Below are 15,412 nucleotides of genomic sequence, written 5' to 3'. Positions count from 1 at the left end.
ATAGTTCATTGGAGATCAACGAATTTTCTTTAACCCTTATTTAGCACACTTTTTAGTTTAGAATTAAATTTGAAAAATGTTGAAAACAAATAAAATTTCTTGCAAGTCCCATGATTATTTTATTTTATTAATAATATCATTATTTGGCTCAAAAAGATATATAGTTAATTTGTGGATTCAAACCATTTGCCAACTCCCGCTTCAACGTTTAAATAATAATCATATGTTTATTTGTAATTGAAAAACAGTATTAATAGTTAAATGTACATTTTGTATAGTTAATGTGTGTGTATTCATTTTATTTGTATCTTTGTTATGTTCTCTATTCAAACCTTACAACAGTTTATGTTCTCTGTTTCAATGCATTTTCAATGCACTCTTGTCGAATTTAACGCGATTGGCTTGTTATGTATTATGAATGACGTATTATATTAACTAAAAGTTCATAGAAAAGTTAATTTTAATTACTTAATAAGGCTCTGTTTACGTTTTCATTACTTTACTTCGTTCTTGCAACCAATGCGCGATATACTTCATTTATTCGATATACATTAAGTTCTATAACTAAAGGTAAACCAAAGGTTCGGACACAGTAAAAAAACAGATTAAAACATTTAGAGTGATAAATAATTACTTTTATGGAGATGCGAATAACAGATTATATGCGACACGTTATCTGATTTTGCGTTTTTGGTCTATCTCACAAGTTTCTTATGTTACAAAATGCATGCGAAACTAAAAGAATCCGAATTCTGGGTGTTTAAGTGTGATCTGCATGATGTAAGTTTTAGGTAGTGTCGGTTTAACAACTATCGTAGTTTTTCCTACGTCTTAAATATTTAGTTAACTTAGGCGCCTAGACTAAACATAACTAAACTAACAAGTACGCGCTCGATCCGCCTTTATTCTACCCCTCCAGCCCCTATGATTTGGCTGAGGCACCTCCCGCACGCGATTTTTTGGCCGTGGGCTCTGTAGTATCGGCCGCTCGTATGTTGTCGAACAGATTGTTCTCCTGGGAATAGTTTAAGTGGCGTAAGTGAAATGTTTCATATTTTTGTAAGACGCAACTAACCTGCGGATTCTCATCATCCAGGATCGATGGTTCCGCCGGCCTCTTTGAGGCTGCTGCCGCTCGCGACGTTGTCATGGCCGTCATGGCTGCTTTGCTCGTCGATTTGGCTCCCAACGTATACACGTCCAGCGGTATATAGACCTCGTTGTTTTGGAAATTCGCAACGGCAGGCTGTTTATAATACATTTCTGGCAGGGCCAGCGGCATGGAGAATGTGCTCGTGTTGGCATCAAATGGGCTGAATTTTGAGTCGATAATGTACATGGCGAGATCGCAGAGCGCCCACATTTTCTGATAAGCGGAAAGAATACAAAAATGTTTTAGAAGGGGAAACCCAGGGCAATGTTTTGGTGGCATACATAATTGTCGCGCTTGTCCGAGCCCTGGCTGAACTCGCGATGCTTTATCAGCTGTAGCAGCTGCTTGTAGAAGCTGTGGACAAACAATTCCCGTTTGGCCATCAGGGGCTCCAGAACGAAACGCAGGCACTTCTCCATTTTGCGGAGCTGGACGTAATCCTCGTGATTCGTGAAGCGGGGATCGTGGACCAGCACCGGAATAGCGAAGGCCAGCATATAGTCAGGTAGAATGTGAAGTGATTGTGACTCAGTTGAGCTGTCGGGAGCTGGAATATGATAGTTAAATGGTTAGCATGAAAAGGAATACGAATAAAATAAAACATTTACATGTCATTGCCACAGTCTTGAGATATTCCCGACGTTTGTTTACATCCGTTTCCGCATAATGACGCACGAGGTCTTGTAATCTGTTGAAAATATTTATAAGTATTTTTGCGAAAGCGCGTTGCTACACTAACTCACTTTCTGTCCGTCTCTAGACCAGCCAGCACATACAAGCCCATAAAGTCCAGGGGCAGGCAGTTCCTGGGCAGACTTCTGCTTAGCCCCTTGTGTAACTTTCGAGCAAAGATTTCCCGAACTTCGGGCACCGGGTCAACCTATGGAAAGTAAAAGGGATAGTTAAGATTTATTAAGCAGAAGTTGGGGGTTTTCTTCTTACCATCAGCTGAGAAAGCTGCAAATACTGCTCGGCACTGTACTGATCGCCTACGCCCTTCTGCTCGCACACCTTGAGCATGGCGCAGGCTGCTCCCAAACGCAACCAGGATTTCTCGGCACCGCAAAGGCGGTTCTGGCCGAGGAGATCGCCCCGCTGGTTGACAAATGCGGCTAGCATTCGGAATGTCTTTTGAGCTGCGTGCTCATCGGTGCGCAGTCCTAAAAGCCAGCGAGCCATGGCCTTAAGCGCATCCAGTTTACACAGCGTGTCTGGCGGAAGTTCCTCTTGCGCACACCAGTCACTGTCCTCTGGCAGCTCGTAATCCCGCTGAGCCGGAACCTCTTGGATAAGAAGCTCCTTGACAATGCGACGCGCAATCATATTCTTAATGGGCGTGAGGAAGGCCTGTGGCATGTTGTATGCAATGTGACCCAAGGTCACTATCTTAGTGCGCTGCTGCTCGCAGTTTGGCGTTAGTTTCAGGCGCAGTGTCTCGATGATCTCGTTGAAAATTGGATGCACTGTTTGAGTAGTGGTAGACGCGCTACCGGCTCCACTTGCTGATCCATCAGTTGCAGCTGACGACTGACTGTTCACAAAAATACAACGCACCGCGTGTTTTGCCTGCTTGGGGGTTCCGATCAAAGCGAAATCTTTGCACACCGGCGCCAGCTCGTCGAGAATGGCCGGTGTTGGGTCTTCGATCAGTGGCTGATAGCGTCCCAGATGCGTGAGAGTCTTCAGCACCAGGGGAGCAACATAATCTTGCTCGTAACTCAGCAGGGAAATCAAATGACGCAGCGAAGTGTCGGTGAAAAAGTGAGCAGAGAACACGTAGGAAAGCATCTGTAAGTAGAAGGCAAACATGTGGACTTCCTTATCACTCTTCTCCTTATCTGCAAACTCACGCTTAACAACTTGAGTCCGCGCTCGCCCGCTTCCTGTGGCGAGATGCCAATCTCCTCGCACATGGGGCCTCCCTCAATACACTGCTCAATGAGGCTGAACCGAAAGATAAGAGGATTTAGCCTGGGATTAGGAGGCACTTGCAGGCGGCTTACCCAATAAGCACGCCAACTGATTCTTTGTCCACCATCACTGACGCCACGCGTTCAATCAGCATCTTGACGGTGTTGTAGTACAGATTCGAGTGGACGTGGGCGCCCAGCTTTTTCAGCAAAACTCCCATCGTATCGGCGCACTCCCGGCAGCTTACGTCACGCTTCAAGACAACGTTGATGCAGCGCAGCAACTGGGCATCCTTTCGCAGGTTGTTGCTGAACTGGGTAAGGTAATCTGCCGCTTTTAGAGGATCTGGAAGCAGTCTGTAAACACACATCATTGGTTAGCGGTTTTCAGGGAAAAGTCTTAATACCCACTTGGCAATGTTGGCCTGCTTGGCGCTCAGCTGGCTGACCACGCGCGGCGTAAACTCCTTGGAGTGGTGCAGCTTGATCCAATCGCTGACCGTGTTCCGGGTCTTCATTTGGTTTTTCTGCAGCTCCACGAAGGCCTTGGTGGCGTTGGCATCCAGATCGCCCAACAGATGATACAGCTTCTTCATGCGCTCCTCGGGAGCCAGTTTGTAGGGAACCAGGCAGGTGATGAGTAAGCGTTCGACCAACAGGCGATCCTCCAAACCGACCTTATAGTAACCGTGCAGTATCTTGTTCTTGATCCAGTCAACCCTAACCTTGAGCCCCGTGCTTAAGTCGTTGGGCTCGCATATCGCTCGCTTGTAGATGTAGGCCAGCCCGTTCATAGCGTCTCTGCGTATCTTGTATTTCTTGTCCAGCGTCCTTTCTCGCACGATCTCTAGGAGTTCGGGCGCCTCGAGCACCAGAGTGAAGTCCCGCTTGGCAGTCTCCACAATGGCCATTACAACTTCGTGACGAACAACCTCGTCAAGATCGTGATTCCTAAGCCGCAACTTCTCGGTGATATCGGGTTGAAGATTTGGATGATTGAGCAGGAAGTGCATGGACGACTGAACGCACTTGATGCGAACTGGCTCGGTGATGTCGCAGAAGCGTCCAAAGAAGATTTTCAGCAGGTTGTGGTACTTCTTGGACAGCTGCGAGTCCTTCTCGGAGAACATGCGGGCCAAGAGAGTTGTGGCCTCTGTGGTAAGGTAAAAATATCATTTATCAAAAAGCAAATAAAGAAAGATTCTGATCAATTACTTACTCAGCCTTTCAGCATCGTCGGTGGACAGCAGTTTATTTTCCAGTTGGGGCAGCACTGAGCACAGCAGGTCTGCATTGATGCGGTTAAGCTCGTAAATGATATCATAGATTTTGCTTGTTATGGACAGTTTTGTGTTTGGCTTATCCATGACCAAAGCACGGTTGAAGAACTATTGATCAGAGATGGGTTTAAGCAAACTGGAACACCAGAGGCAGACCTAATATTACCATTTTGATGGTGGACTCAAGAGCATCGCCCGTTTTGCGGAGGAGTTGTTCGGTTAGTTGGCAGGCAAACTTGTTGTTGGATTTGTACGGCTCGACAATGTTTATCAGTATGAGATCCAGCAGTTCCACCGACAGGTTATCGGCTTCTGTGATTAAGGGACTCAGCACATCTAGGAAGAAGTTCGTAACCTTAGCGCTGTGTTGGTCACTGCAAAGGTATTTAGCATTTGAGCATTTAGTGTCTCTGGACATAAGCGGGGGGCAAGCTCGGCTCACTTGACAATCTTGAAGATGGTGCTGAACAGCTCCTGGAAGATCTCCTGACAGTCCTCCAGCTCGAAGCACATGTTGAAGGACTTGACAAAGGCTAGGTTCTCCAGCAGATAGAAGTAACGCTTGAAGGAGGGATCGCGGGGATCCTTTAGACCATGCAGTTGCTTGATAAAGAACTTAAATATAGTTTTGATTTGATCTTGCTCTTTGTAGGGCGCCTCGGGCGCATAAACGCGCAGGACATCCGCCACGCAGCAGGCGATAAGGAGCTGGACATCGCGGGAAGGATGTTGCATGAAGAAGTCGTCCAGCAGATGGAGGGCCAGGGGGATGTACTGCTGGTAGAGATTGTCGTCCTGGTCCATCGTCTGCAGGACATTGGCGAGGGTCTGTTGGCAGAGAAGTATCCTTAGTTTCGGCACATTTAAGCGGATTTCAGCGGGACTTACCTTGAGGCGCCTTATCAGCTCGTCCGTTCCCAAATCCTCGACCAGCGGGCGGCAGCCAGTGGGATACACGATGTCCGCCATCCTCACCACCAAAGCTAGTTGTTACCTGCAAGCCAGGATTCCAAGGATTCAGTGGCAGGTGCAACAAATTATGCGACCCTCAAAATAACATTGAAAAATTGGAGGAGGGTGGCATCACGCACACTCTAGCACGTACATGGCCCCACACTCACACACACACACACGCACTCTCACTTGCACCCACACACACACACACACTCTGGCCAATATTGTTTTTTTTCTTTTCGCAAACAAAATATCTGCGAGCTCCCAAAATGTAAATGCCTTGCACTCTGCAGTTACCCAATAATGCTTTATGCTAATCGGCGGCGCAGTTTTGGGCTTTTGCAATCTTACTTTTCACAACGGGCAGGCGGCGACACAATTTTTGGCAATTTTGCGAACCCCTGCTTTCCAACACCGCCACACGTACAACACCTGGAAATCACTGCACTCTGGAAGGGTTTACAAGTGTCCAGCTATTTACACATGTTCCGTCGCTGGCGTTGTTTTGCGGCGCGTATGTTGTTAAAAATAAGAAAAACTATGGAGCATTTATGCGGAGTGGGCACGCCATTAATTCACGCACGCAGCGTTGCCAGATAATGCGGGCGAGTGTGGCCAGACACAGTGATGATATTTTCCCGATTGCACTGCAGCTGATTGCACGTGACGTGTTGTTGGGGCTAGAGGTGGGTGATTCATGTCGTGTCACGAAACCGATACTTTTATTGAAAAAGTATAGTACAAGAATGATTACAAAGCAGTCGAACTTTCACTAACCCCTGTATAATTTAATTTTTTTTTTATATTTTTTGCAAACTTAAAATGGCTTGTAGGTATTTTATTTGCCAAATATTGCAAAAAATTAACATTTTATTGAAAAATGAAGAACTACCTACGCAATGGTGCTATTTTTTTGCAAGAACAGTACAGAGCTCGGTGAAATCCGCAATTTTTCTTGGAACTTTCCATCATGTCACAGTTTTGCATAGATCGTTATCAAAATCCATTTTAACTGAGGATCAGAGGTCCAACAAAATTGGTGATTGTTCTGGATCTGGGCTACGAATGGTTTCGTTTTTATTAGGTAGAGGGTGGCTAAACGTCGAAAATAGATTTCAAGTTTGGTGTCGTAATCCAGGAAAATCCTTAAAATGTTGTTGTATTTTGTCTTACCATAGTAAACTAACATAACAAAGATTTTCTAAAATTCATCCCAACACAGTACCTATTTTTCAACTTACCTTGACAACCCTGGCTTAGTTTAGCCAAATCTGAGCAAATGTTGCGTACTTGCTAAAATTTTTAAGGTTAAAATATCAGTGATAAATAGAATATGTTCTTAATTTGAAATCTGATGACATAATAATGAATATTAGACATCAGAAAATTTGAATAAGTTATCACATCTCCCAAAATTTAGCAAAAGAGCTGGATGAGACAAATTTTGGTTCTCGTACTCTTTCACGTAGTTGAACTCAATCACGCGCCCATCTCTAGACTTGTTTGTTGTGCTTGGCAAACAGCTGAGGCGTTGCCATACGGTCACACCGAAGGGATGAAGTGCAAACATTAGATAAAGATAATTGCACAATTATTGGCACCTGCAGCCGGCGAACGCTGTAACGGAATTCTCCGCATTCAAAAGCCGATGGCGCGCATGGCCAAAAAGTTGGAGGAGAAAGGTGAAAAGCGCAACACGATGTTCCGGCTTTTTTCTATGTGCTGTCTTCTAATCCAATTTAGCTTGGGCCCTAAAATGGTCAGTTGGCCACCGTCCGTTGCAACAGCACCACATTCCCGGAAATATGAACAGACCTACGTAAATATTGCATGGGCTGTGCATATTTAAATATAGATATTAAATATAGACGCTATGTGAGCCACTTGCATTTCAAAGAGGACAACCGAAAGTATTATTCAAACAATCCAAACCGATGAGGAGTAGCCGGGATTATGGCTTCCTTGCGCGTGGTCAATAGGTGAGTCAAAAATGGTTTAATTCCCACCATCGCAACCCATTAATCCTTTTCGTAATCCCCGAAAGAAATAGATTAGTGTGCCGCTGCTTTGTGGCCCTTACGTTGCTGCTGGTCTTTTTTAACGAGTTCATAGTGTACTACATGGCCCAGTCCAGTTGGCAGCCAATCGATTGCAAACTAGGTAAGCAGTAAGCCTGTTATCAAATCGGAACACACAGTTAACTTTAATCATCACCTAGATAACTGCACGCGCCTGCTGCTCATCGCTGATCCACAGATCCTGGGAAACTCCTACGATAGGTCCTCGCACAGTCCCTTGGCCAGGTTCGATTCGGACAGATATCTGGCAAAGACCTTCGAGCGAGCTCTTGCTTTCACGCAGCCCCACATCATAGTTTTCCTGGGCGATCTGCTGGACGAGGGCAATATAGCCACGGCCCAGGAATACAAGCAGTACGTTCAGCGATTCAGGCGCATCTACCAGAACAGGAACTATAAAAAAGTAAGCAGTCATTTATATATCCCCTAAAAATCCTTACTAATCAATTTACTTTTATGTATATCACTATCTATACTATACAATATACTATCCAATATACATATTACTTTCTTTTAATGCTTGTATGTTAGTGCAATTTTAACGTACAAACTTAAAACCAACCTAAATCCTAACAGTTTCGCATGATATCTGCCTTTTTCCAGCGCGTCCATGTGCCGGGTGACAATGATATTGGCGGCGAGAATGGCGATTACATATCCAACTCGAACCAACGACGCTTCGAGAACGAGTTCATGAGTGAGGACCTCTTTGACTATGACAATCGCTTGCGCTTCTTCAAGATAAATCGCATGCTGCTGGACTTTACCAATCCGGATAGGGATAACAATGCAGATCGGCTGAGGATTGGCGTATCGCATGCCCCGCTGCTCATCGGCGGCGGACCCTTGCTGAGAGCCATCATCAGTGACTTGGATCCACATATCATTTTCTCGGGCCACTGGCACGAATCGAGAATATTTATCTACCCCTCCACCAAGGTGATAAACTTTTACGAGAACTCCGTGAGACACTTCGATTTGAAGGCCCTGAAAGAGCAAGAGCATAGCTATCTGGAGATCATGGTGCCAACCTGTTCCTATCGCATGGGAAAGTCCAAAATCGGCATGGGCTATGCGGTGCTAGGTGAGTTTTAAAGTAGGCCTATCCTTGCAATGATCCTCTGAACTTTAATCTTGACTTTAGAAAACTTCAACCTGAGCTACACCGTTCTGTGGCAGCCAAATCGCTTCGTTCTGCTCTTTACCTATGTCTTCTGGGGCCTGTTCGTATTCTGCGGAGCCGTCGTCTTTAAGATGATGACCCGCTGCCCTTTCCGCGTGGCCAAACGACAGACGCTCTACAACCGCGTCTCGACCATACCTCAATTTTAGACTGCATTTCCCTCTCCTCTCGGACAATAAGCCCAAGATTCTCAAGAATTGCTCGAATACCCATTAAAGATAAGAGTGAAATTGTATTTATAGACATGTAGCTTATATTCAAAAAGTACCTATTGATTTAGAAGCTATATAAATTGATTGCAAATTGCCTAGTCCGAAAGTGCTAGGTTCAGATTTGAATTAGGAAAAAACTGTAACCCATGTCCTCCATATTTATCTTGTTTACCTTTTGCATAAATAAATTATTAAATGCCTTGAATTCGATTTATATTTATCGGATATTGTGCTGCTGGCTGGGAATTCCTCGTCAAGGTGGGATAAATATTGGATTAATGTAGATTCATGTGGGTTATGCTGGTATTAAACTAAAAGTGGGTATTATTTTATAGTTTTTTTTAGTACCCAATAATTTAAGTTTAACCATTTTCAAATTTCTAGAAAAAAGTCATTCTTAAAAAAAGAAATGGGAAGTTATAGAATATTTTAATGCATATCAATGATTTTAAAGAACTAAAATATGTACTATGTAAGAGAATATATAATAACAATTTATATCCCCTTGTAATACATAAGTACCTTTTTACAAAAGCTACTTTTTGTTAATATCATACTTTTCAAATAGTAGTAGAGCAAAAATAGTGGGTCTCACAGTGTGGCTCTCATCCGTCTCGGAATACCGGGAAATACTGGGTACAATTACAATCCAACCCAGGGCGCATGTGCGGACCGTGCGCCGGCTGCCAGCAGTAAATTAGCCCGATGCGGCAGTCAGTAGAGTTCCGAAGCCGAACGCGGAAGGTTGTGCCCTGCCCTGAGATAGTGATACCATCTCCGGGTCCCCACGAAACCGAACCACTCGAAAGATCCCCGGGCTCTGCGTCTGCGGCAGGATAATAAAGCGTGACGCGTGTGCGTAACATAAAAATAACCATAAAGCCAATGCTCTCCACTCCGGGCGGAGTAAATGAAGTGTGGTGAAGTGAAGCAAGGGAAAACAAAAAGAAACCGACCAGGGCAAAACGGAATTCCTTCAAAAATCGGCAAATAAACAAGAAGAAAAGAAGAGCACACACCGGTTTTGTGCGAAAGAAGCGAAGGAAGTACGAAGTGAAATCAAAAGAATTCTTCGCTTCGAAATGGGGCTGAACGGAAGACGATTGTTTGGCTGTGGCCTGGGATTGTTCTGCCTGATCTTGTGCTCTTACGGTGAGTTGAGTCGGCTGACTGACTCATCTTTTCTCAATTTCATAACTCCTCTTTTATCTGCCCCTCAGCCGCGCCTTTATCTTTCGAGGATGTGAGCATTGCGAAGGGCCTTCAATCCTCGATAGCCATCAAGGAACAGAGTCCTTTGCAATTGCCCTGCGAGTACCAACTGCCGGATGGCTATCTCCAGAAGAACAGCGTCATCCTGCGCTGGCGAAAGGATGGCAAAACCCTTCGACAAGTCGAGCTGGGCAGGATGGGCAGCACCACCAGCGAACCTCAGCTGGAAACCATGTTGCGCGAGGACTCGCGACTGGCTTTGAACAAAGACAGTGGCTCCCTGCAATTCAACAGCGTTCTGGCCAGCGATGCCGGTCAGTATCAGTGCCAGTTGGTCATCGAGGGTTCCGTGGCAGCCAGTTCCTCCAGTGGAATCCTCCTGGTTATAGAACAACTAAAGTTCATGCCACAGCCCACGTCTAAGAACTTGGAGCTGGGGTCTCTTAGCAAAGTGCATTGCAAGGCTCAGGGAACGCCTCCTCCGCAAGTACAATGGATGAGGGTAAGTGTTCGTTATATATATGCGACTATTGTAAAGTCATTAGGTACTTGGGTTATTAACTAAAATGTTAGTTTTTTTGTTCAAATTAATAAAACGTTAAGAAATGTAGCTAATAAAATATTCAGTAAAGAACTTCGTATTGCTTACTTTTAGAATAAGGAAACTGCCTTAAATAACTCCTTCTGTTCTCTTGCTGTTTCCAACTATACATATGTCATATTTCTAAATATTTTACTTTTTTGAAAACAGTTTAGTAGGGCTTAAACGATAAGTTAATCCTTTCAGTTTATTTTTGAATGGGTAGTTTGGTTCTTAAAGATATGTAACATTTTCGTGTTGGAAGGGCTATAATACGGGCTTGATGTTTTTATAAGATCCATGAATCAACATTTTTTCTGAAATCTTTAAAAACTATAACAACATACAACAAACATACCCTAACTAACATTAACATCCAATCTAATTCGTTTAGGAAACCCAGTTGCCCCTGCCCATAAATGTGACCGACCAGAATGGCACTCTGATCTTCAACCAAGTGAGCAACGAGCAGCGGGGTCAGTACACCTGCATCGCCTCCAACAGCCAGGGTCAGATCAGTGCCACCGTGTCCATCAACGTGGTGGTGGCTCCCAAGTTCAGTGTTCCTCCCGAGGGTCCCATTGAGGTGGCGGAAGGCGGGACTGCTGTAATCCATTGCCAGGCGATCGGAGAACCAAAGCCCACCATTCGATGGGACAAGGATCTCACCTATTTGAACGAGAACAACACGGATGGGGAACGCTTTTCGCTGATGGAGAATGGAACGCTGGAGATTCGGAGTGTTCGGCAGGAGGATGAGGGGCGATACGGCTGCACGATTGGCAGTAGTGCGGGACTGAAAAGGGAAGATGTCCTGCTGGTGGTGAAGAGTAGTAAATCAGCCTCCAATTCGATAGTCACCAGGATCATCATCGTGATCATCTGCCTGGCCTTCTTGTACTTTGTCCTGGTGCTGGGCTTAAAGGTGTGGTACCGCTATCGTCGTCATCTGGGCAAGGTGCAGTTGGAGGATGGCCTGGCTAATGGGCCCACCGATGGACAGGAGCATGACCACCAGGAGAACGAGCCCTGCCTAACGGAGGCCAACTCCAGCAAGAATCTGAAGAGCAAGCTGAGGGAGAGCACAATCCTAGAGCAGGAGTCGCAGGTGGCCGACGATATTGTGTGAGGAGGAGTCGTAGTCGCAGTACTCCCCCTGAGGAACCACTTCTCAGCCACTTTCCATGATCTCGGTCACATGCCCCTCGAGTGTTACTCCGTTTTGTTGTTGAGAATCAAAAAGGAACTTGTGAAATCCCCCCTGAAATCTATTTGTATTTATATTTATCTAGTTTATATATATATATGTATTTATGCATGTGTGTCTGTGTGTATATATCCCATGTACAGTTATTTTTTAGTAGAATAAATATTTTATAGCTCTCATAGAGCCCCATTTTATAGCGCAATCGTTTCAATCTCCTTTTTTTTTGCGGCGGGCAGGCGTTGTGCGCTGCGGCTCGTAAAATTCCTCCGCTTCACCATCGTAAATTCGGAGCCCACTTGGCACGACCGTAAAGCCCATGGAATCCGGATGAGTGTTGAACAGCTTTTTATGCGCTTTTTATGACGAAAGCAGCACGCATCGGATGACGAGAGACTCCGCTGCAAAGAAAGGCAACCCCCTGATAAAAAGTCGTAAAATAGCTCGACACTCTGGCGTTTCAGCAGTGGGAGGGATGTTTTCGTTAGATGAGTGCTATGAAAATATCTGGGTTTTTGCTAAGGTTGCTAGAAGGGATCCTATTAATTTATCAAAATATAGAAACAATGGAATTATATTATAAGAACTTGTAAACTGGGGTAAGCATTGACATGTCACAATTTCCTTCACTTCTTGTTTTGATTACTTCATTTCCTCGTACTGCCATGTTAAGGCCCCTTTTTAAGGTCCAGAGTCACCCTCCTGTGTCATCATAAGTCATCTGCCCTGGCCACCATCAAGTGAATTCCCCGCAATTGCCGACGACAATTTCTTTCCAATTGCCAGCGTCTGCACTTAATCGCTTCATTTCCATTTCCATTGCCATATTCAAGCCCGTTCAGCTCAGGGCTTCAATCGCAATTGCCTATGCGTTTTATGCATATTTTATGGTTTTTTATAGCGCTCGAGTAAACATCGCACATCAAAGGCAATATCCAAAGGCAACTACACATGCGCAGGTTACTCCATGCCAGACACCAGATAAAAAAGTAAGCGGCAAGTGCAATTAAACGACTGCGACCGCCCCTGCCTGCATTTTCATTTCCACCAACCCATCAAACGGAATGGTATGGTATGGCATGGAATGGTATCCTATGCAGCACCCCATCCTCCATATACGTATACGATTTGCCTTTGATCTGCGGCGGCGACGACGACATCGACATGCATTAAAAACTTGTTGTTGGGGGCCCTTCCGCTGATGTTTTCCCTCTTCTTCGATTTCCCCCCTTTTTTTGGGCACTTTTTCGCCTTATTTGTTTATAGTAAGTGCGCACGGGGCCTCTGGCCAAAAACACCTTCAAACGCTGTACTATGTGTTTATTTTGTTTAGTCTACGCAAAGGCCGCGTTACTAAAATTTATTTTAATGCCTTCAAATGTTTGATGTTTGCTAGCGGAGCATTCGGATTTGGATTCTAGCCGGAATTCGTTGCAACTTTGGGATGCTCCATAAAATTATACGATTGTGAGGCGTTGAGTTACGGTAAGCAGTTCAAAATAATAACTTGAACATGTATGGAATGGTACTAAACGGATAGCTGGAAGTCCCTAAAAGATGAAAAGAGTTCCGATTTGGCAAGGAGTTGGGCAAAAGTTTATAAGTTTTATGATCGAAGCTGAAAAACTGTTTGTATTATAAAACATTTGTTATTTTCAAAATAATTTGGAAAAACCTTAGTGTAAAAATCTTTATCTATTGGATTTAAAAAAAAAATCGACTTATGCAAAGGATAATGCTAAAAGGGACGGCTCTTTTAAAAAGTTAATTAAGCAATGGACTCCTCACCAAGCTGCAAAGATATCTTTGACTTATCCAATTAACATACTACCCTTTCACAACCCTTTTAAAAAACGAACTTTAATACAATATTATTAACACACCATTTGCAGCTTCGGTTCGGCCGATCGTTTACACCCCAAAATCATGGAGGGCGAGAAAGGAACCAAAAGTGAAACAACAGATATAATAAAACATAAGCCCTATATTCAGGCTGGGCATGGCATAAATCTCCAACTTTATGACATCAATAACTGTCGTTCGTCCAAAGTCAGCGAGCATTGGGAAATGGGAAATGGAAAAGCGCACTGGAGACCCAACTTTGGATGGTCGGTCCCTTTCCCTTCTGGGCATGGCCAACATTTGATAACCGCACACACGCATTTCCACGCAGATATAATCACAAAGGGCCGTAGCTGTTAATCAGGGGCGGGGAGAAGGGGAAACGGGGGAAAAGGGGGTGGGCACCACCCTTCTCGGATATATAGTTTATACAAATGGCAACGGCGGTTTACGACTGTTGGGTGTCAGTCAACGCCGGCTAAAGGATCTGCTGCAATTGTTTCTGTGGCTCTTGGGTTGGTTTTCCCATTGTGCGGGGTTGAAAGGCCTCGTAAAAAAACAAGCGGAAAACTATAAAATGGAAACATACACACACAGGCACTCGTTCATAATCGCACAGTAGCCCTAGACTGTCTTAGATGCACAGAAACAAAAATTATCTATTTAACTTTGGCCACTTAGAACATAGAACTATACTATATATGATATATTAGAAATGCCATAACATCATTATCGAAGCAGAACTAAAATTTTAATTTATTATTAAGGAAAAGGTATAAAAGATAAATGTTCCAATCGAACTTCAATATTTTAAAGATTTAAAACGGTCGTCTTTGAATATAGTTTACCTTTTCCCATTTCCCTGTAATAACAATATAACTATTTTTAGCACACCCAAAGTCTTTTTTTTAATAAATCAAAAATGAAATTTTTTTGGAGTTTAGATTAAACATTTTTTTCTTGTAGTGTGGAAAATTGGTAGTGGAAGTATCTTGCAGTTTCCCCAAGCCACGCGCATACATATACATTTCTGCTCGTAAAAGCAGCAAGCCACCAATGGATTTCCTCTCCCTGCATACCGACCACCCCATTTTAGCCGATTCTTGGTTTGGTCATTAAGACGCATTATTGTTTGGATTTAAAAACGGGGGAAACGGCGGCTGATGAGACAGCGGGAGGTTTGCATAGTGACTCTGATTGCCGACAACTGATAGCTTTATTTTGCATTGTCGAATTTCAGTTTAAGGGGGATTTAATTCATTAGTGTTAAGGAGATATTGGAGTTAAGTCAGAAAAGAAAAATAATTAAGTCTTTATAAATCTTTTAATTATGCAATTCAGTTCTTTTATAATCTGGAATTAAAATATCTCTTCTTGAATGACCAATTCTTGAATTTTTATAATATTAAAGAATTTTGGTTATATGAATGACAATTTAAAAACTACAATGTAAATTACTTTACATCTATCTATGTAAGATTGTGCAGGTTGTATTTAAAAAATGGTATCTAATGATTGGACCTTTTTTAAGCTAGTTTACTTTTTTTTTTAAAAGTGTATAAGTATTTTAAAAATCACATTTACAAGTACCAAATTTCCATATATGTTACCTATTACTTTCATAGAATTACAAAGAGTAATCTAATGAACTTGGTAAATTTTGGATATCATTTCATACTTTAAACATACCGCGCAACAAACGGATGTTTCAGCACGGCAACACTGTCGGAAATAGAGGCCTTTGGGAAATACTGGTCTCAAGAACTTATAGTCCTCCGGAGAGAGCACAATCTGCTCCCAGTAT

At 43.6% G+C, this 15,412-nt stretch overlaps 3 protein-coding genes across 4 annotated transcripts; 2 read left to right on the top strand and 1 right to left on the bottom strand.

Annotated features, from left to right (window-relative positions):
• Window positions 1-278: 278 nt before the first annotated feature.
• Window positions 279-5,901, bottom strand: LOC119550556 (sister chromatid cohesion protein PDS5 homolog B). Its single transcript, XM_037859341.1, has 14 exons — window positions 5,649-5,901; window positions 5,232-5,337; window positions 4,786-5,171; window positions 4,510-4,717; window positions 4,283-4,451; window positions 3,475-4,216; window positions 3,157-3,420; window positions 3,004-3,097; window positions 2,096-2,941; window positions 1,897-2,033; window positions 1,762-1,841; window positions 1,435-1,700; window positions 1,076-1,366; window positions 279-1,015 (listed from the first exon to the last, which is right to left on the bottom strand). Exons 2-14 carry the CDS (start codon window positions 5,310-5,312, stop codon window positions 923-925), a joined length of 3,657 nt encoding a protein of 1,218 aa, XP_037715269.1. The 5' UTR covers window positions 5,313-5,337; window positions 5,649-5,901; the 3' UTR covers window positions 279-922.
• Window positions 5,902-6,831: 930 nt separating this feature from the next.
• Window positions 6,832-8,793, top strand: LOC119549925 (metallophosphoesterase 1). 2 transcript variants are annotated; one of them, XM_037858262.1, is made up of 6 exons: window positions 6,832-6,979; window positions 7,041-7,276; window positions 7,348-7,457; window positions 7,516-7,778; window positions 7,979-8,459; window positions 8,520-8,793. In XM_037858262.1, the coding sequence occupies exons 2-6, from the start codon at window positions 7,251-7,253 to the stop codon at window positions 8,705-8,707; spliced, it is 1,068 nt and encodes a 355-aa protein (XP_037714190.1). In that variant the 5' UTR covers window positions 6,832-6,979; window positions 7,041-7,250; the 3' UTR covers window positions 8,708-8,793. The 2 variants fall into 2 exon arrangements, with proteins under 2 accessions (XP_037714190.1, XP_037714189.1); XM_037858261.1 differs by having other exon boundaries at window positions 7,342-7,457.
• Window positions 8,794-9,403: 610 nt separating this feature from the next.
• On the top strand, window positions 9,404-11,900 carry LOC119550408 (tyrosine-protein kinase-like otk). Its single transcript, XM_037859067.1, has 3 exons — window positions 9,404-9,922; window positions 9,991-10,484; window positions 10,957-11,900. Exons 1-3 carry the CDS (start codon window positions 9,853-9,855, stop codon window positions 11,689-11,691), a joined length of 1,299 nt encoding a protein of 432 aa, XP_037714995.1. The 5' UTR covers window positions 9,404-9,852; the 3' UTR covers window positions 11,692-11,900.
• Window positions 11,901-15,412: the final 3,512 nt, after the last annotated feature.

This window comes from Drosophila subpulchrella, chromosome 2R (assembly GCF_014743375.2).
Source record: "Drosophila subpulchrella strain 33 F10 #4 breed RU33 chromosome 2R, RU_Dsub_v1.1 Primary Assembly, whole genome shotgun sequence".
Lineage (NCBI taxonomy): Eukaryota > Metazoa > Arthropoda > Insecta > Diptera > Drosophilidae > Drosophila > Drosophila subpulchrella.
Note: the sequence above shows the minus strand (reverse complement) of the source record. Positions and strands in the feature narration are given on the sequence as shown.